Here is a 19653-nt window from a genome sequence, read left to right on the forward strand (position 1 = left end):
TTTCCCATTAACGTCAAAGGACTTTTGATCAGTCCCTTAATATTCTGCCAGTGTAAAAAAGAAAGCATTCAACAATTTAAACACAAAAAGCACAGTTCCTCTCTCAACTGTAGAAATAATTAATGATGTAGCACTGCCCACTGTTATGTCTTATGTATCACTGTTCATTCTTTTTATGTATGTATATGTGTGTATATATGTACATATATCCACATATATATTTTTGAATATTTTATATAGAGTATATACATTGAAGATCATTGAAACTTTTCCAGTTGCTTGCAACATATCTAGCATCTAAACAGATATAAAATGCTTTGCAAAATATTTGCTGAAGTATAGTGTGAAGTAGAAGGTAACATGATCTGCATCTTATGTACTCTGTATATTATCTATGTGTGTTTTGTAAACTTACAGTGGTTATTTGTACCAACATTTGCAGATTATGAAGGGGCAGGAAATCTGAACATCATAAAGCAACAATGGATGTGTCTTGCTAACTTTCTATAATGGCAAATTAGCCACTGTAAACTCTTTTAGTTGACAGATTCTACAAAGTTGGCAGTTTCCAGTGATGATAAATGTACATTAACTGTTTTTCTTTCATATTCACATCAATGGAAACTTTACAGTAATTTATAAAATGGTTAAAGCTATTATTTGTGGAATCAGATGTTTGAGTTATGTGACTTGTTTTCTGATTTCTTTATTATAAAAGTTTCTAGAGATGGTTCTAAACAATTGATTTTGTAAATCTTTTCTCCACTTTTGTTTCCTCTGATAAATAAGTACAATGGAAATATACAGCAGTTGGATAAAACACTTGTTTTTAAATGTATCTCTCACTTCTTTCATAAGTTCCCAAGTAGATTTCCGCTCTATTTATATTTTTTATAAAGTACATCTGTGTACCAAAATATATGTAGTGCTGGTTTTATAGTCTTGTGTTATATTATTGGTTTTTTTTAAAAAAAGTGAAATTGGCTAAAATGTATAAATTCTTTGTTGTCACAGGGAACAAATCAGCAAATTAAAGCACATGAAGCCAGCTCAGCAGTGCAGCATGTAAATTTATTGAAAGAATGGAGTAATTCTCTAGAAAATAAGGTATATCTTCTACTCACTTTAATTTTCATTAATTTTTTTAAATTCTATAAAAATAGAGGAAAACACTTTTGTTCAGAAGCTGTTTGGAAATACAGCTAAACCACTAGTAGGCTCAAAAAGCGGTAAAATGAGTCAGTGTAACATCAATTTTATTACAATAAAAGAAGAAAATTGGCTTCACGAGTAAATATGTAATTTTTATTCACGTGTTGCTATGAATTTAGTATTTTAATATTTAAGTTATCAAACCAGCTGACATTAAATTTCTCCTTCAATTCCTTTTTCTTATGAAAGAGACGGTTAGGAAAAGTACTGCAGTGTTAGGAGCTGCATCTACCTGTGTATTTTTCTGGAGATCAGATCCTGGAAAACTCCACATACTGAACCGGCTTCATTTTTATTTTAAATTTATCAAGAGCTCTCCAAGCTTCTTGGCCTGAAGAGACTTTTATTAATTGACATTCTGTGTTACTCTCAGGCAGGCTGGTTTCTGTTCTGATGCTGGATCTAACTAAGTTCTCATTGTGCAATGCTCACTTGGAACTCTTGTCTTTAAAAGAGTTTTGGGGACTTAAGGGAATTTATTGGGAGACCAGATGCGGCAGATCACCTCACTAACAGCTTCAAGTCCTTTGAATGACTTAATTTAGAGCATTTAAAGCAGGCCTTTCGTAGGCTTTGACTTCAAAATATGTGTCAGTGCTGCACCCAATCAATAGTGAAATGAGGCAACCCATTTTAAAGTGACAGGTCTTAAGAGGGTCAGTGTTTTAAATAAAAACATTATTTTGGTGGCTTAACCAAATACTGAATTACTTTTAATCCGATGGTTTCAGAGTAGCAGCCGTGTTAGTCTGTATTGGCAAAAAGAAAAGTAGTACTTGTGGCACCTTAGAGACTAACAGATTTATTTGAGCATAAGTTTTCGTGAGCTACAGCTCACTTCATCGGATGCATTCAGTGGAAAATACAGTGGGGAGATTTATATCCATAGAAAATATGAAGCAATGGGTGTTACCGTACACACTGTAACGAGACTGATCACTTAAGGTGAGATATTACCAGCAGGAGAGCGTTGGAGAGGTTTTAGTTGGGGGCTGAAGATGATGGCTAGTGGCGTTCTCTTATTTTCTTTGTTGGGCCTGCCCTGTAGTAGGTGACTTTTGGGTACTCTTCTGGCTCTGTCAGTCTGTTTCTTCACTTCAGCAGGTGGGTATTGTGGTTGTAAGAATGCTTGATAGAGATCTTGTAGGTGTTTGTCTCTGTCTGAGGGGTTGGAGCAAATGCGGTTGTATCGTAGAGCTTGGCTGTAGACAATGGATCATGTGGTGTGGTCTGGATAAAAGCTGGAGGCATGTAGGTAGGAATAGCGGTCTATTGCCCCTCTGCCATGGACAGTCTCTACGTAAAAGAATAAATAGACACAAATCAGACATCAAGAATTATAACATTCAAAAACCAGTTGGAGAACACTTCAGTCTCTTTGGTCACTTGATTACAGACCTAAAAACGTCAAAAACAGACTCCAACGAGAGACTGCTGAATTGGAATTAATTTGCAAACTGGATACAATTAACTTAGGCTTGAATAGAGACTGGAAGTGGATGGGTCATTACACAAAGTAAAACTATTTCCCCATGTTTATTCCACCCCCACCCCCCCCCACTGTTCCTCAGACGTTCTTGTCAACTGCTGGAAATGGCCCACCTTGATTATCACTACAAAAGGTCCTCCCTGCCCCCGCTCTCCTGCTGGTAATATCTCACCTTAAATGATCACTCTCGTTACAGTGTGTATGGTAACACCCATGGTTTCATGTTCTCTGTGTATATAAATCTCCCCACTTTATTTTCCACTGTATGCATCCGATGAAGTGAGCTGTAGCTCACGAAAGCTTATGCTCAAATAAATTTGTTAGTCTCTAAGGTGCCACAAGTACTCCTTCTTTTTTTTTTTTTTTTTTTTTTTTTTTAAATCCGATGTTTCTGAACAAATTCTCCTAAACCTAAAAGTAGAAAAGTCCGGAGCCTCTTTAGCCTGCCTTTGAGTGGGAGTGAATTATGTGAAGGCATATATTAAAGTAAGAGAAAGGTGAAAGCAATCCAGATGAGAGCCCGCTGGCAAATGGAGATGTAAGCCTATGACTTTAGTCAGTCTACAGAAGTTTATTTGCCAGAGTTCACTGAACTATGTGGAGAGCAATTTCCCTGTTGTGCTAGCATTTTTCTTCAGAGCCCAACTAGAAAACAGTTTCTTTTGCGCAGGAGGATTCTAGTGTGCTTTGATTCAGGTATATTTCTGTGTGTAAATTTTAGTTTCACTGGAGAGGAGAACATCATCTCAGTTTACCATCACCTTCAAATCTAAGAAGAAATTCCCATAATTTAGTGGTAGTGTAGGTGCTGTAAATGTTTCAGCTTTAACAAATACAGGTTCATATTCTTATTTCCTTTTTTGCTAATTTGAGTCAAGCTATAAAATTTATTTTACATAATTAAAGAGAGCCTCTTCCCTGTGACTTACAGTATATTTTTCTTATTTTCCATACTGCACTTTAAAAGAATTGCAATTGCCCTGATATGTGCTGTATCATTTAAAAACGGTTGAGCAATTCTGTATCTTTTTCTTTTTTTAGTGGTAAGAAAATAAATGCCTCCGTGCAATTTTTTTTCAGTCTTAGGACATAATTGCTTATCACTGTTGTCTTTTTGCACTTCCTGCTTTGTAAACTTCTTCCTATACATAATAAATGAGTTGAATCACTGGAAATCCCAGGACAGTGCCAAGTTACCAGAATAGCTAACCACATATCACATGTCAGTGATTTTATTGTCGAGAGGTGTAATAAAATGGATTGTGGCTTACTTTAACTGGAAGGAGAGGACACTAACTCATGGCACTGAATGCGTTAGGGCAGAGAAGGAACTTCTGCTGAAGAATATAGGTGAAATCCTGGCCTCCTTGAAGCCAAAGGAAGTTTAGCCACTGAGCTCAGAGAGGCCAGAATTTCATCCTATGTACTTAACTGGATTTGAATGGAAGGAAATAAAAGAAGTTAACTGCTCCCATTCAGGATGATTCTTTGATGACACAGAACACCTAAGTGGTGTACAAACTGAAAACCTTCAGGCTTGCTGTATATAGTCCCTTCCAAAGCATTTGCTAAATGATCACCTCAGTAAGTGAATATTGCTGTTGACAAAAAGTAAAGAGATTAAACAAATTTTAAATCAAAAGTTTGGTAGTAGGGAATCTGAATTTCATGATCTGAGTCTTTCTTTGTAGTGGGACAAACTAGAAGCCTGAATCAGAATACCCTGGAATTTTGGGATGCTGGGAATCGTGACTCAATTCAAATTTTGTAGCTTCTCTAATAAATCCTGCTATGTATGCTTAAATACAAAAGCCGTGTCATGTGATCTAAATGTGGAGATAACTAATCCAGTCTTGTAAGGAATGAGAAATGTTTTCATTTCTTATTTGGGAGCGTGAATTGGTTTCCCATAATAGAATTCTGAAATAATAAAATAATACCTTAATTGATTAAATGCTTTGGAAGACAGCAAAATAGCATGCACTGTAACATTGAAATATGACTAGTAAGTGAAGAAAATTCATGATTCTTGATTTCAGGTACAGTACGTAAAATACTGATAATAGTTTTGTTTCTTTTTGTGTTCCCTTATTTTAAAATTGATATACTCAAATTCAAAAGGCACAAGCCAAATGAAATTTGAATCCTGTATATTTATTTATCTCTGTTCATGCATGAGTTACTTTCAGATTACATTTGGTGTAATGAGAGGTTTGTCTGACTAAGGACTGCAGGATATGACCCTGTAAACTGTATGGAAAATCTCAGTACAAGACAGGGCATATCTGTAACTTACATAAAAATGGAAATATAATACCAGCAGCACAAGTGCAACGGGCTTGTGATCAGGGGGTATGGAGAGGAAATAATGAAAGAAAGGGAATGGAAATGTCACTATTAAGTCAAGAACTCTGATTCATTAAGGAAAAGTTGGATGCACAAATTAGAGTAGAAACCCAGAAGGTCTGATTTATGTGGAAGGCAAACTTTCACATGGTTAAACTGTTCTTGAAAACTATCGCCGGTACACTGGGCATGCTTTCCTTCGGTGATTGGCAGTTTTCTCTCTCTGTAATGTAAGGAGAAAAAATCCGCTTTATGCCTTATTTCTACTAGGCCTTCTTGTGTCCTTGTAGAAATGTGGTACAGGATCTCGTTCCAACATGCATACCTTTTGGGTGGGATCTTGTCCCCTTAAGATTTCAGTGCTGTTGAGCACTGTTAATTTGTATGGGTCTTCAGCGACTGTTCCATTTTGTGGGAATGGAAATCATTTTTTCTTATCTTGCCTTGTAAAGATCTAGTTCTTGACTCTGGGCCTGGCAGTGAAGTGACAACAGCGGAAAATACTGAAACAAGGTTTTAAAACAGCAGAAGTGGTGGGGCACCAAGAGGCATGGCCACCTTATGGTATAAGTCAAGGGCGTCTGAACCTGAGAAGCACTAGAGGTTGTCTTGGGGTTTTTTAGTTTTATTGTTTGAATGCGGTGTAAAATAATTAGTCTGAAAGAGGAACTTCTACATTTATTTAATTGGATCAAAAATGGTGTTTTGTATTGTCTGTCTATCAGAAGCAATGCTGAGATGTAATGAGTCCAACATTGTCTAGATGTCAGATGCTTTGTTGTACTGTTGAATAACATATAGATAATATATGCAGTGTAATTGTAGCCATGTTGGTCCCAGGAATTTACCTCACCCACCTTGACTGTCTCCTATAGCTCATGCATACTTCTTGCCAGAAGGAAATTGTGTAAAAGTGTAACACATGCAAGCAACAAAACTAGTGATGAATAGATTGCTTACACTCTTTTATACGCTCCTTGTGGCTCCTGATAGATGTTCCACATAGTATTCCAATAACGTGGCTGATGGCTTAAAATGAAAACCAGTCACAAACAAATAATATTTATGAAAAGGTGTGCCCATACAGAAAAAGAATATCATCACTAACACTCTGTGCATCCTCTTTGTCTCTTTGGGTGCTAGTAGACTCTTTTGGGTTTGCTCTGGACTGCACAGATTCTATCTACAGTAATATTAGTTAAGCTGCTTTGACCACCTTTCTTTGGTACACAGCCATCCATTGCCACACAATTACCATAGTTAGTGAGCTCATTTAAATTAGGACTTAGATTGAGAGAGTAGAATTTACTAATCTTCCTCCTTCCTACATAGGCCTTTTCAGTGCTACTTTTCTTTGGCATTTCTCTTTAAGCAATATTAGTATCGCCAACCCCAATCTGGAACTAAATAGGTTGCTTCCTCTGTATGTCTAACCACCTCCGTGTCGAGGAGTGAGGCGAAAGCCTGGACGCTGACCTATTAAATAGTGACCCACATAAACAGTTGTGTTTAGAAGTAAGATTTATTGCTGCTTTTGCATATCGCCTTTTCTCATTTATTAGGCCAGGTTGTATCAGTACAACACTGTGGGAGTGGGGGGAAAATTATTAGAAACTTCAGATTTTTCTGGTAGTATTTTAGCCATAGAGAGAGATTTTGCTAGGATCTCTCTTCTGAGCTTAAGGGGAAATCTCTAGGACAGTTTTAAAAAATGAAGTTGCAGGTATTTTTCACAAGTTTTGGCAGGAGTAATTGTAGAATTTTTTCCAGGTGGCCATGCTCCAGAATGAAAGTTTGGAAAAGAACAAGAGTATACAAACTTTACATAATCAGATTTGTAGCTTTGAAATAGAAATTGAAAGACAGAAGGAAATGCTGCGGAATAATGAATCTAAAATACTTCATTTACAGGTAAGAATTTTAGACTCTCCCCATTAAAACAACAATTACAGTAGCTTCTGTTCTGTGCCTTTACGCTTGCAAAGTGAGGTGTTCTAATTAAAAAAAAAAGTTTCACTCAAAAGGAGGCATTTACAATATTATAAAATAAAGTTTTGAAATATACCTTTTTTCCTGCTCAGTAGCTGGTTTTTCATATGTAAATCTCTTGATGGGTTTAAAAAGTTTTCACTAAAACGTTAAATTGACTACTCCACTTTAAAAAAAAAAAAAAAAAAAAAACTGTATTGCATGAAAAGCCTAATTTTTAAAAAAATAGTTTAAAGCTAAATAACACTTGGTCAGAGAAGCAATTGTAATCCTAAGAATTTAATTACTTTTTGCTGCTGTGTAAATCAAAAATCTGCTTAACAGACCACTTGCCAAACTTGAAGCAAAGGCCAGTTAAATCCCTTTAAACTGTCCTATGCTCACTCTGTATTTCCTTTCTCCTTACTGGTACTTAAGAAGATATTCATCATGGGTGAAATTCACCCCTATACAGTCAGTGCAAGTCTGTGCACTGCGTTTGAGTAGATGGTTTTTCTCTCATATATCTTGTGACTTCGTCCATGATCCTTTCAGAGAAAATAGTACCTTTTCACCCCCAAGGATCCCTTTATAAGCTATTGTATAAAGGCACCGTTGCAAACAACATTCTGACACATCCACCTCTAGAGTGGAACATAGCAGCTTTAACTGCACACTGCAGTAGTATATATCAATTTTCAAAAGAATGTAGATAAGTGTCATATCCAGTTAATGTTCCAAGAGAAATGTAGGTATTGTAGGCAGAGTGTAAATACCCAAACAAGAATATCACGGGGGTTCAGTTTTATGTCTCTTCCAAAAGTTGGCATGTCCAACAGGACAGTGTCCCTAAACCACTATGCTGGGGACATTGCTTCAGTACCACCTAGAAGTCCCATCTATTTGAAACATCAGCACTACCTCCCACAACACCTGTATCTTGGCCTCTCCTGTTCAAGTAGTGATGCTGCCTGACTCTGCTTAGGTGGTGGCCAAAGATATGGTGGAATGCTTGCAATATTGCATTCCAACACTGTGGAAGTAATTCAGGGTAGTGGCATACTTTTTCTGTATTTTTCCTATCTTGGCATTTCCTGGTGCATTGGAAACTTATTATTGTATTTCTTTGTATTGTGTCTATGGACCCCAGTCAGAGATCAGGACCCCATTGTGCAAAGCGCTGTAAAAACATATAACAAAAATATGATGCTTGCCCCCAACAAGCTTGCAATCTAACTCTAGTGCCGTGAATAAATGTGAAGAGTCGATTTATTGGTGTGCTTTAAATGTATGTGTGCCTCTTTATTCACTGCTGCATGACTGTAGCACAGTGGTTCTCAAACTGGGGGTCGGGACCCCTCAGAGGGTCATGAGATTATTACATGGGGGGTTTTGCGCTGTCAGCCTCCACCCCAAGCCCCGCTTCACCTTCAGCATTTATAATCATGCTAAATATAAAAAAAGTGTTTTTAATTTATGGGGGGGGGTTGCATTCAGGGGCTAATTCTGTGAAAGGGGTCACCAATGCAAAAGTTTAAGAACCACTGCTCTAGAATGAGGTAGGTTATCTTGAAAGTGAAAGTCTTTTTACATGCAGTTCTCTCTTAATGGGTAAGGATGGGAAAGGAAATATAGGAAAAGGTATAGCAATGTTTAATGAGGTCTTGGCAACTTATTGTAATTTTTCAAACTTGCTCAAGCCATGGCACTGGTCTGGTTCTGTTTAGAAGGGGTTTGTGTTTTAAAGAAATCCATTTTAATCCAAATCAAATAGATGGCCCTTTGGAGGTAGAGGGAGATTGAAGAGTCCCGTCCGCCCCTTACTTGTCCTATCGCCTTCATTATTCCAAGTCAAATAGTGGCTTAATGTTACTTCAGTCTGATTTCTCCCACGTGCTGAAATTCTGGTCTCCATCAAATCTGCAAGGGCAGTCTATGAATATATCCTAGTTTGATTTCCTATGAATTCTTTGGCCAGTCTCTGTCATCCAATAGGAGCTAAAAGCATTAATTACCTGTTGTGAGCTATTCTTCCAGACTGTGTTGAGCAGCCATTGAAGTACCAAAGCCACAAATACTTACAGTGTAGTGTAATCTGTACAATCTGTGTTTGGACAGGCATTAATTGTTCAGCATTTGAGTCCTACGTGTACTGATAACTTTCAGTATGATATCAGTATTAGTTGCCATTCAACCTTCCTTAGTATTGGGAACAGCTGTGTTTCATTGATTACAATTGGTATTGTTGTCTGCTCTGCAAGTCACTTTGGCAACAGCATTCTTAACAGTTCTTCTGAGCATAAAAGCATCAAAAGGCATCTGGGTGCTGGCAGGAACCTCAGCACTTAGGACCTTTTGGTTCAGTCTAATTTTCTCTGTACTGGTCTCCAAGGTAAATTTTAATACTTTCTTTGATTCGGTTTCATCAGCTTGCAAAGGCGTTACAAACTATTTTCTCAGCCACCATTTCATGGAAGCAGCCTGTGTTTTAAATCTCCATTATCAATGGATGGTAATGCTCTAGAAAAGCCAAGTCTTTCTAGAACTTTAAACTACTTCCAGTAGTGTCCATATGGGTGTTCCACTGTAGGTGTGTCTGCGTCCCTGCACCTTTGGTCACAGATTTTAGATAAGTGTCTGTTTGGCCCATACATGCACTCTCCCTCCCTCGTGCTCTGCCTCAAGGCTAACTCGTGCTGGAGGGGCGAACTGTCCTCGGTTTCTTCTCAGCCGCCCATGGTCAGAGACAGAGCACATAGCAGTCCACTTTCTCTTTCCTCAGAGTTTTAGAGTTCACTTTCCTAGCTCCTATTAGAGTTTCCATTTCTTTTTCTTAGCTTTTAGGGTTTCTGTTAGGTTCTCTTCTCCCCCCCCCCCCCCAATTAAAAAAAATAAAATTTCTTTATCCCTGTTTTCCCCCTTTTTCCCCTGTCTGGGAATTGCCCTCAGTAAGGGGCATGCCCAGTTCTCCTGTGTTTAAGCAATGCCTCTCCTGTAGGGAGCAGTACCAGTTACAGATGGACACTATTGTGGTGTTCGGCGCCTCAGAAAGGCTCACATTCCGTAGAAGTGCACCTTCTGCCAACAATTGAAGCTTATATCCAAAAAGAACTGGGAATTAAAGTTGAAACCCCTCCTCATGGACGGTGCTCTTAAATTGACATCTGACCCCAGTCCTGAGTCCCTTCCATGGTAAAGGTCGTCCCCGGACTCTTCAACTTCTGAGAGAGAGATGAGGAGGAAATCTTCTGACTACCCTCGCAAAGTCTCCAGAAAGAGGGCTGCAAGCCTTCAAACTGAGCTCTTGACCAGCCAAAGGAGATCCATGGCATGGTTGGTCACCTCTGCACTGGCGGCACAAACAGCTCTGAAAAACGGTACCATAGGTCAGATAGGTCCTTTGGTGCAGACACTGCCTATAAGCCTAAAGACCTGAAGGGCACAGGCTCTGAAGCAGCAGTATTGCCCGTCAAAGGCAAGAGCAAAGACCATACCATCTCTGTGATGATGGTACCAAAGTGGAAACCTATGGTGCCAACTACTTCCAAATAACCCCTGTTGGGCCGATCATCTCGCTCAAGATCTCCACCAATTTTCTCGGTACCAGCAAGTCGGCACCAGTGAGTCAACACAGACGAGCCCTGTCAGTACCAATCACACTGCGGTGCCATGGGAGTTTCCTTTTTCTAGTGATGTCATGGTGGCTGAGACTCCAGAGTCCCTGCTGCTTGGTACCAGGGCCAGGACTCAGATAGTGACCAAGGTGATATCCTCTCACAGCCTTCACACCGTGGGCCATCTCTGCATCAACCAGGGCACTCCCCATTATACCCTTGTTCTGAGCCTCAATTCTCCTGGTATGGCTGCCCCTGGGAACCACCACCCATGCCCTTTCCATCACCCCAGTGGCCATACTGGGACTCATGGGCAGCCCACAGGCATCCTACTTCTTGGACATTTGGTGTTTCCTACCAAGAGTTGATAAGACTGTCTTCTTCAGCTTCTGTATCTAGAGCCCCAGAACCTCAAGAAACTTTTGAGGAGCAAGAGGCCAGGCTAGAGGAGGAGGTTACACCACCAATGAATATCTCCTCCTTCTCCCCAAACGAGGTGGTGATGCCTCCTCCACCATCCATGGTGGATAATTTTAAACTATTTCAAGTTTAAAGTTCAAGTTTCAAAAAGAGTGGTAGACACACTACAGATTCATAGATATTAAGGTCAGAAGGGACCATTATTATCATCTAGTCTGACCTCCTGCACAATGCAGGCCACAGAATCTCACCCACCCACTTCTGTGATAAACCTATCACCTATGTCTGAGCTATTGAAGTCCTCAAATCATGGTTTAAAGACTTCAAGGAGCAGAGAATCCTCCAGCAAGATTCTGCTGGTGGAAGTGAAAGATACCCACTATAAGTTAGTGGATATATTGCACACCTCCTTTTCCTCCTGAAGACTTGCCCTCCCAGTCAATGAGGCACTTCTAGATCCTGCAAAGGTCATTTGCCAAATGCCAACCTCTACCGCACAAACATGTAAAAGGGCTAATAAAAAGTGCTATGTGTCCTCCAAGGATGCAGAATTCCTTTTTTCACACCCTCCACCTAACTCCATCATTGTGGATATTGTGAATTCCCATGGCCAACAGCATCATACTAAATCCGCTCATTATGACAGAGACTGGAAAAGAGTTGATTTATTTGGTAGGAAGGGATACTCCTCAGCAACTTTGCAATTCAGGATTGCAAATTATCAAGCCTTAATGGGGAAGTACAACCACGTCAACTATGCTAAGCTTAATACATTTATTGACCATTTGCTAGACACACAATGGAAACAATTTCAAGCAATCATACATGAGGGTCAGTTAGTAACAAGCACAGTGCTCCAGACCACACTAGATGCTGCGGAAACAGCAGCCCGCTTGGTATCAACGGTGGTGGCGATGTGATGGGCGTCGTGGTTACAATCTCAGGACTGCCGAAAGAGGTACAAATGACTGTCGAGGAGCTCCCTTTTGTGGGCTCCAAACTTTTTAAAGACAAGACCAATGCCTCACTCCATACCCTTAAGGACTCTAGGCCACACTGCCCTCACTAGGGATCTACACACCAGGACAGAAATAGAAATTCAGTCCTCCATCATCCTATAGATCCCGACTGCCCCAATACTTGTCACCACAGTGTTACTATGAGCCACAGCGATATAGAAGCCTAGGATTCAAAGGCATAAACCATCACCACTCAATCCTTAGCATCTCAGCCCTAGACCTCAAAACACCAGTTTGAATGCCTTGGTTGAGGGCCTTAGAGACCACTCCCCACAACTTCAGCTGCAGCCTACCAAGCTTTCACATCCCTTTGGATGTCACCTCGCTCTTTTCCTCCAACACTGGGAATACTAACTTCCAACTGATGGGTCTTGGAGATCATTTCCAAGGTTACTCTATCCACGTCACCACCCTCCCTCACCATCCCTCTTCAGGGACCTTTCTCACGAGACTGTAAAGAGAGGAAATAGATCACCTACTATGCTTAGGAGCCATAGAACCCATTCCTGTATGCTTCAGAGACAAAGGCTTTTATTTCCAATATTTCCTAATTCCCAAGAGAAAAGGAGGTTGGAGAGCCATACTAGATCTAAGAACACTAAACTAGTTACCTGAAGGCACAAAAATTCAAGATGGTCACACTTGCAGTAATTATTCCATCTCTAGAGCAGGAAGACTGGTTCTTGACCCTCGACCTCTAGGACACCTACTTCCATATATTGATCCAGCCATCCATAGACGATTCCTCAGGTTTACCCTTGGTCAGGACCATTACCAGTACAGAGTACTTCCCTTCGGCCTCTCATGCACACCTAGAGTATTCTCCAAGGTCCTTTCTGTAGTAGCGGCTCATCTATGCACCGTCGGGATCGTGATTTACCCTTACTTGGACAACTGTCCCCTCAGAGCCCGCTCCTTCAGCGTCCTATGGGCCACCTATAGGATCATGGATATAGTCACACAATTGGGTTTGCAAATCTATGCAAAAGATTGATCTTGATTCTAGTACAGCAGTTGGAGTTTATAGGGACCAATCTTGATGCAGTACAAGCGAGAGCATTCCTCCTGTGACACAGATTTCACACCCTGACCACTCTCATAGAGACAGTTCAAGCCAGCCCACAAATGCAACATTGCTTTTGACAATGGACACATCCATAATAGATAGCCCATCTGAACAACCACAAGCTTCAGGGCAAATGGTCCCCCATTGAATGGACTCTCCATATCAACCTCTTAGAACTAAGAGCGGTCAGAAATGCTCATGCACACTTTCTTCCACTGATAAAGGACACTTACATGAAAATCATGACAGACAACATAGCGTGCATGTTTTTTATATATATAAATCATCAAGGGGGCACCAGATCATCCTCCCTGTTCATGGAAGCACTAAAGCCATGGAATTGGTGGATTTATCACAATATATTTTCATTTCAGCCACTTACCTGTCAGGAGTACAGAATATAACAGCAGATAGTCTCAGCTGCAAGTTCTCACATGACCACAAGTGGGAAATGAACCCAACAGTACTCCACTGCATATTTTATCACTAGGGAACCCCAACAATAGACTTGATTGCCACTTAGCTGAACAGGAAATTCCCACTCTATTGCTCCAAGGCCGGTCTCGGAAAACACTCCTTAGGAGACGCTCTTCTTCTCCCATGGGACAGAGACCTTCTATACACTTTTCCTCCATTTCCTCTGATGCTGAAAATCTTGTTTAAAAAATAGAAAGTAAAAGCAAAAGTTATACTGATTGCTCCCACCTGGCTGAGACAGATGTGGTACCAGTACCTGGCACAGCTAACAATATGTCCACCAATCCCTCTTCAGCCCACTCCTTACCTCCTGTCACAGAACGATGGACAAATCCTCCATCCCAGCCTACGGTTTCTGTGGCTCAAGTCTTGGCTTCGTCATGATCCCAACACACACAAAATTGCTGCTCTAAAAAGGTGCAAGAAGTGTTATTACGCAGGAGAAAGTCAGCTACCTGCCGCACTTACCTACAAAAATGGGGGAAAATTCCAGGTTTGGTGTAATTCCAAACAAATCATCCCAGTATCTTCCTCCCTCCCCTTTGTGCTGGACTACATACTAGGCCTAAAGAGGATGGGGCTATCTCTAAGCTACCTCAAGACAGAGACAGACTAGACCCACCACCAGCCTGCCGCCAACATATAGATGGATCCTCCTTTTTCGCCCATCCAGTGACAGAGATTTCTCAATGGCATAGGAAACCTATTCCCATAAACCAGGCACCCCACATGGGACCTAAATCAAAATCTAAGGAGCCTAACTAGACAGCCCTTTGAACCTGTGATCACTTGTTCTCTTACGCATCTATCAATTAAACAGCGTTCCTAGTAGCCATCACAGAGAATAGTGCAAATAGCGGCATTAATGGCATACCACCACGTCACAATTTTCTTTAAAGATAACTAGAGCCCTGGAAGTCTGTGGATATCTGCATCCGCGGATGTGGATATCCGCAGACCGTGTTTGCGGATCATGGATTGGATGCACATAAAAATTTTGTTTCCGCGCAGGGCTCTAAAGACAATGTCAAGCTGAGGCCGCATCCAAAGTTCCTCCCCAAGTTTACCTCCTCTTTCCACGTGAACCAGTTCATTCACCTTCCCACATTTTACCCAAAGCCTCACCGTGACAACAGGTAGGCTCTCCTGCATACGCGTGATATTAGAAGAGCCTTGGCCTTTTATTTGGACAGGACAAAGGCCTTCAAGAAATCTATTGAGCTCTTCCTCTCAATTGTGGACAGGTCAAAAGGCGCAGTGATATCACTGAGACTTTCCAAATGGGTCTCATACTGTATTAATTCTTGCTATCATGCTCGCAATTTGATACCTCCATCCGGAATCCATACACATTCTGTGAGATGGGTTTTCACCTCTATCACCTTCCTTAAGAATGTTCCCATCCCAGAAATCTGCCAGGCAGCGACTTGGGGATTTCCTCCATACTGTGGTAGAACAATATGCGATTACTAGAGACTTAACTTCCAATGCTATCTTCAGCTCCACAGTATTGTTATCTATAACAGTCTCGACTCCAAAACCACAGCCTTCCATCGGGAATACTGCTCGGGATTCACCTACAGTGGAGCACCCATCGGGACACTTCTTGAAGAAGAAGTTATTCACTTTGAGCAGTAACGATGGATCCTACTTGTTCAGTACACAGGCACTACTTTATTGATTTACACCTTTCTTCTATGAGGGAATTGCTGTAGTATCTTTTAGCATAGTATGGTAGAGCTGAGAAGGAAAAGAAGAATTACCATGAAGGAACCAATTATTGCTCCTTGAGATGATTGACTGGGAACTTAAATTCATAACTTTGCTAGACACTAAAAATCATGGTCTTAATACAGACGCTGGATTTATGGCTTATTACAACAGTCCGTAACCCACTAATCCCACTTTTTGTCCTATAATTACCGGGGTGTTAACACGCCATTTCACCTTGAATGGTCCCTCCGAATATGTGCTAACTACTTATGCTAAACAATCTGTTGGACCTTGTAGTTAGCTGTGACGCTCTCAGCAAGGACCGTTCCCAGACCAGAGGAAGAGCTCTGTGTAGCTTGAAAGCTTCTCTCTCTTGCCAACCGATGTTGGTCCAATAAAAGATATTACCTCACCCACCTTGTCTGACTGAAAACATGTCTCTTTCCTCCTTCATGAAATCTGTTAAGATCCTTTTGGAGTCCTACTGTTTGAGTTCTGAAGGATGCTTAGTTTTAGTAGCCAGGACTGGTCCAGAAATAATGTATAAGATTTTTATAAATGGATAAAATATCTATAACAAATGATCTACCTACAGAAAATTAAAAATCATCAACTTCAGTATTCAGAAAAGGCATGTGTGGCTTAATGAAGGCATAGAGCTGTGTGTGCTAATAATTTGGAGAAGTTAGTGGTTGAAATAGAAAGTCATATATAGAAAATTCATATCTGCTTGAAAATTTTTGAGTACAATGTGAGACATCTGCATGCTGACTAATGACATAATTAGAGAAAATACAATTCTCCACTGCTGCATTAAATTCAGGTTTAGTTTGTCAGTATTCCCAGTGTGAAAATCCTCTGCCTGTCTGCAGGGGGAGAGGCAAAAGATCCCAGAGCCTCCTTTTCAATAGATTACAGACCTATTTCCATGTACTGTATTTGGAATTATCCTGAACAATTGTGAGGGATAAAATATAACACACTCTGGCAATAAACAAAACTCTCTTTGTAAACTTGGATGCATTGTGGTCAAGAATAGCATATTAAATATGGCTTAGTGGAGAAAAAGTTGTTCCTAAAAAAGCAATAGTTGGATAATTTTCTCCCATATTGGCACCATTGTTCCCAGGAAAAACCTTGCCTATACTTTTTTCTGTATTTTTCCCATAGTGGCACTTCCTGGTTCATCTGAAAATTATTTTTTTGTATTGTGCCTATTGGTGCCAGTCAAAGATCAGGGCCCCATTGTGTGAGGCACTGTACAACATATAACAAAAAGATGGCCGCTGCCCCAGTGAGCTTGCAGTCTAACTCTAGTGCCATGAATACAAGTCAAGAGTCAACTTATGGGTATACTTTAAATTTGTGTGTGCTTCTGAATCTGTGAACTCCTGGTCTGTTTGTTGATATCCTCTTATACAATTGGGTTAGGTCATCTCATGGTGTGCTCCCTTTTACAGATACAACTCAAGGCTGTTCTCTGTTTTATTCCCCTCTGTGGTCTTTTGCCCCAGAACAGAGGGTGAAATAATTTTTTTTTGTATTTGTAGTTTGTGATTAGTATTACTATGCACAGTGACATTAATCTATTTGATGGGAGCACAAATCCACACATTTGATTTAGTACAGAGCTTTGCTTCACATAGTTGTCATTTCAAGATTCATACATACTTATTTTGAAGCATCAATGTAAAAAAAAAAAAAGTTACGGTTATTCTTGAAACGTACTACATAGCTTAGTATTTCTTAGCTATAGCAGGATAAAACACACCTATAGAATATAATAATTCTACTAGCTGACTGTCAAATTTGAAGCCTTCATTTAATCCTTACAGATTTCCAGTATGTATTGAAACTGAGTGGTTAAAATAAACTTCCAAAAGGGGAAGTGAATGAAGTGTGGGACATTAGGGTTATCACCACAAAGAACACTGAATGCTTGGTTATCTGCCCAGAAGGTAGACACAAAATAAACTGAACTTGTCTTTATATTTAAAGTGCAAAAAAAAAAAGTAGAAGTGAAACGTTTTGAAATTTGCTGGGGATGTTTAATAAACTCTGATAGATTATATGAAACCATCAAGTCAGATCTGGAATTTAACTGTAGCTGGTAGCCAAAGCAGTTTCTTGTTTCAAATACTTTCAGTATCATTTGAACACTATAACTGAATACATGGTTCTGGCTAAAATTCCTGCTGTTCTAAATTAGCCGTGACAGTCTAAAACATTCCATATTTTTTGTATTAGATTTGAAGCAATCTGGTGGGTGTGCTCTTCTTTCCTTGCTTAATTTTTTTATTAAAATAGAGTATTGAGAAATGAGATGAGTGTGCCTGCTTCAGAGATGAGAAGATTTGCTGCACTTCTCTTGAACAAAGACCTCATGGCTTTTTAAAATTATGAATAACTGTAAAAATCTGAACCAGGGAGCACCTTCAGGATTCATGGCCTGTTTAAATTTAGGAGCAAAGGGTGCTTGAGTGACCAGAAGCATGAGTTTTACTGTCTTTTGGCTCTTAAATCACTTAGATGCTTTTGAAAATCCCACCCAAATTAAACTCAACAATGAATAAAATCTTCATTATAAGACCTTATATTGAAGCAAGCTTCTGTAATCAAAGACCAAAATACTAATTTTCTAACTTTTTCCTAAATCTTATTTTTACTGGAGATCCTGACAGTGCTCTAAAAATAATAATAGCACATCCAGAGGACTTTCTCATTTCAAAGTGCTGTTCAGACATTCATTTGTCACAACACCCTGGTGAATTAGTTATCTCTGTTCACACTTGGTGGAAACTGAGAGGTTGTGTCATAACCAAAGCTACCCAGAAGATCAGTGGGGCAGAGCCAGTAGTAAAACTGTTCCTATTTTAGTCCCATCCTTGTTCCTCTAGATTATGCTACCACTAAGGTTCATTTAAGTGATGTGAGTTCATTTTAAATGGTTTTTGTCACAGACACAATCGTTGTATAACCTTCATTATTTCCAGCTTTTCCTGGTAGTTGTGTTTTCTTTTAACTAAATTTTACTGTTTCATAAAGCGAGTGATAGACAATCAAGCTGAGAAATTGAAAGAACTGGATAAAGAGATCCGCCCCTTCCGACAGAATTGGGAGGAGGCAGACATCATGAAGAGCAGTGTGGAGTCCCTCCAGAATAGAGTGAGTGAACTGGAAAGCGTTGATAAAACTGCAGGACAAGGAGCTCGAAATACAGGTGAGTGTAAGCACAATGAAGTAAAGTATTGCCCAGCAGCTACTGTAAAAAAAGCCAAATGAGCTATTTTGAATGTAACTCCCTTTGTGATTTTCCTTTGAAAACATTGGTAACGCTGATCCTTCAGTTTCTTGAAAAGGAAATTAGGTGTGTAATCTTTTTGTTAATGACATGACACTTTCCCTCCTAGCTATACCTTAGACTTCTTTCCTATCTTACTTTGTTCCCTTGAACATAGTATTGATTACACTGAAAGTTAATTGCAAATATTTCCTCAGCTGGTCTTAGAAAGCTAATAGATTCCAGTAGCTTCTTAATAAAATATTTTCAGTGTATTGACAAGTCTTTCTGGGGTAATATTGTCCCATTGAACAGATCAGTTATTTTTATTCACTTGAAAATATGCTTCCAGGTGTCAATGTACAGTCTTTTATGTCTAGTACAGAGGAATGTTTGATGTAAAGAAAACAATGAGATCTATTTGAATAATAAGGTCATTGCCTCACACATTGAACAAGGTGATGAAAACCACAAGTTAGCAGTACAGTGTAGATCATTCTTAAGGGTTCAGGCAATATTGTTTGGTTCAAAGACAAATTACTATGTAAAGATAATTTTAGCAAAAAACTCCCTCATGTAAGTACCTCTACTAATCCATACTGCCTATTTTTGTTATCGTTGCCAGAGTGTAAAATACAAAGGAATAGTGATGACTATTATGTTCCATGAGAGGGGAAGAAAGGACGCATTAAAAAATGAACAAACAACAAAACCTTGGGGAGGAGGGAGTACTTAGTACCATGTAATGCAGAAAACTGTTTATCCGTAATAGGACATAGCTTGAATTTTCAGCTTTTACTCATAATACGTTTGCTGCTGATCCCTGATGAAGGATCAGGCAAAGATGAAGATTCTGAAACAACCCAAGGTTCTTCTACATTTAAATGGAATCACATGAGTTCAGTCATCATTTTCAAAGGTTTCCACAGTGATAAATCTACAGTTAATATTATTAGACCCTTGGTAAACGGCTGATTAGGCAAAAATGTCAGATTTTGTTTTTTAGCTATGGCTGTATTGCATTGTGATTTGAACAGTATTTATGCTGG

The 19653-nt window shown here is 39.6% G+C and overlaps 1 protein-coding gene and 1 long non-coding RNA gene across 7 annotated transcripts in view; one reads left to right on the plus strand and one right to left on the minus strand.

The window, feature by feature from the left end:
- Positions 1-19653, plus strand: part of TRAF3 (TNF receptor associated factor 3) — an 87028-nt gene that overhangs the window by 62583 nt on the left and 4792 nt on the right. For 5 of the 6 annotated variants that reach the window (XM_074956288.1, XM_074956285.1, XM_074956287.1 and 2 more), the window contains 3 exons: positions 1015-1107; positions 6818-6958; positions 18370-18544. In XM_074956288.1, the coding sequence (XP_074812389.1) occupies positions 1015-1107; positions 6818-6958; positions 18370-18544 (409 nt within the window). The remainder of the gene's footprint in view (positions 1-1014; positions 1108-6817; positions 6959-18369; positions 18545-19653) is intronic. The other variant, XM_074956289.1, reaches the window with a different exon arrangement.
- LOC141989512 (uncharacterized) overlaps positions 2086-19653 on the minus strand; it is a 51541-nt gene continuing 33973 nt past the window's right edge. Inside the window, exons 2-4 of the long non-coding RNA XR_012640002.1 lie at positions 13919-14020; positions 13517-13788; positions 2086-2508 (exon numbers count right to left, since the gene is read on the minus strand). This is a non-coding gene — a long non-coding RNA (uncharacterized LOC141989512). The remainder of the gene's footprint in view (positions 2509-13516; positions 13789-13918; positions 14021-19653) is intronic.

The sequence above is a fragment of the Natator depressus genome, chromosome 6 (assembly GCF_965152275.1).
Source record: "Natator depressus isolate rNatDep1 chromosome 6, rNatDep2.hap1, whole genome shotgun sequence".
Classification (NCBI taxonomy): Eukaryota; Metazoa; Chordata; order Testudines; family Cheloniidae; genus Natator; species Natator depressus.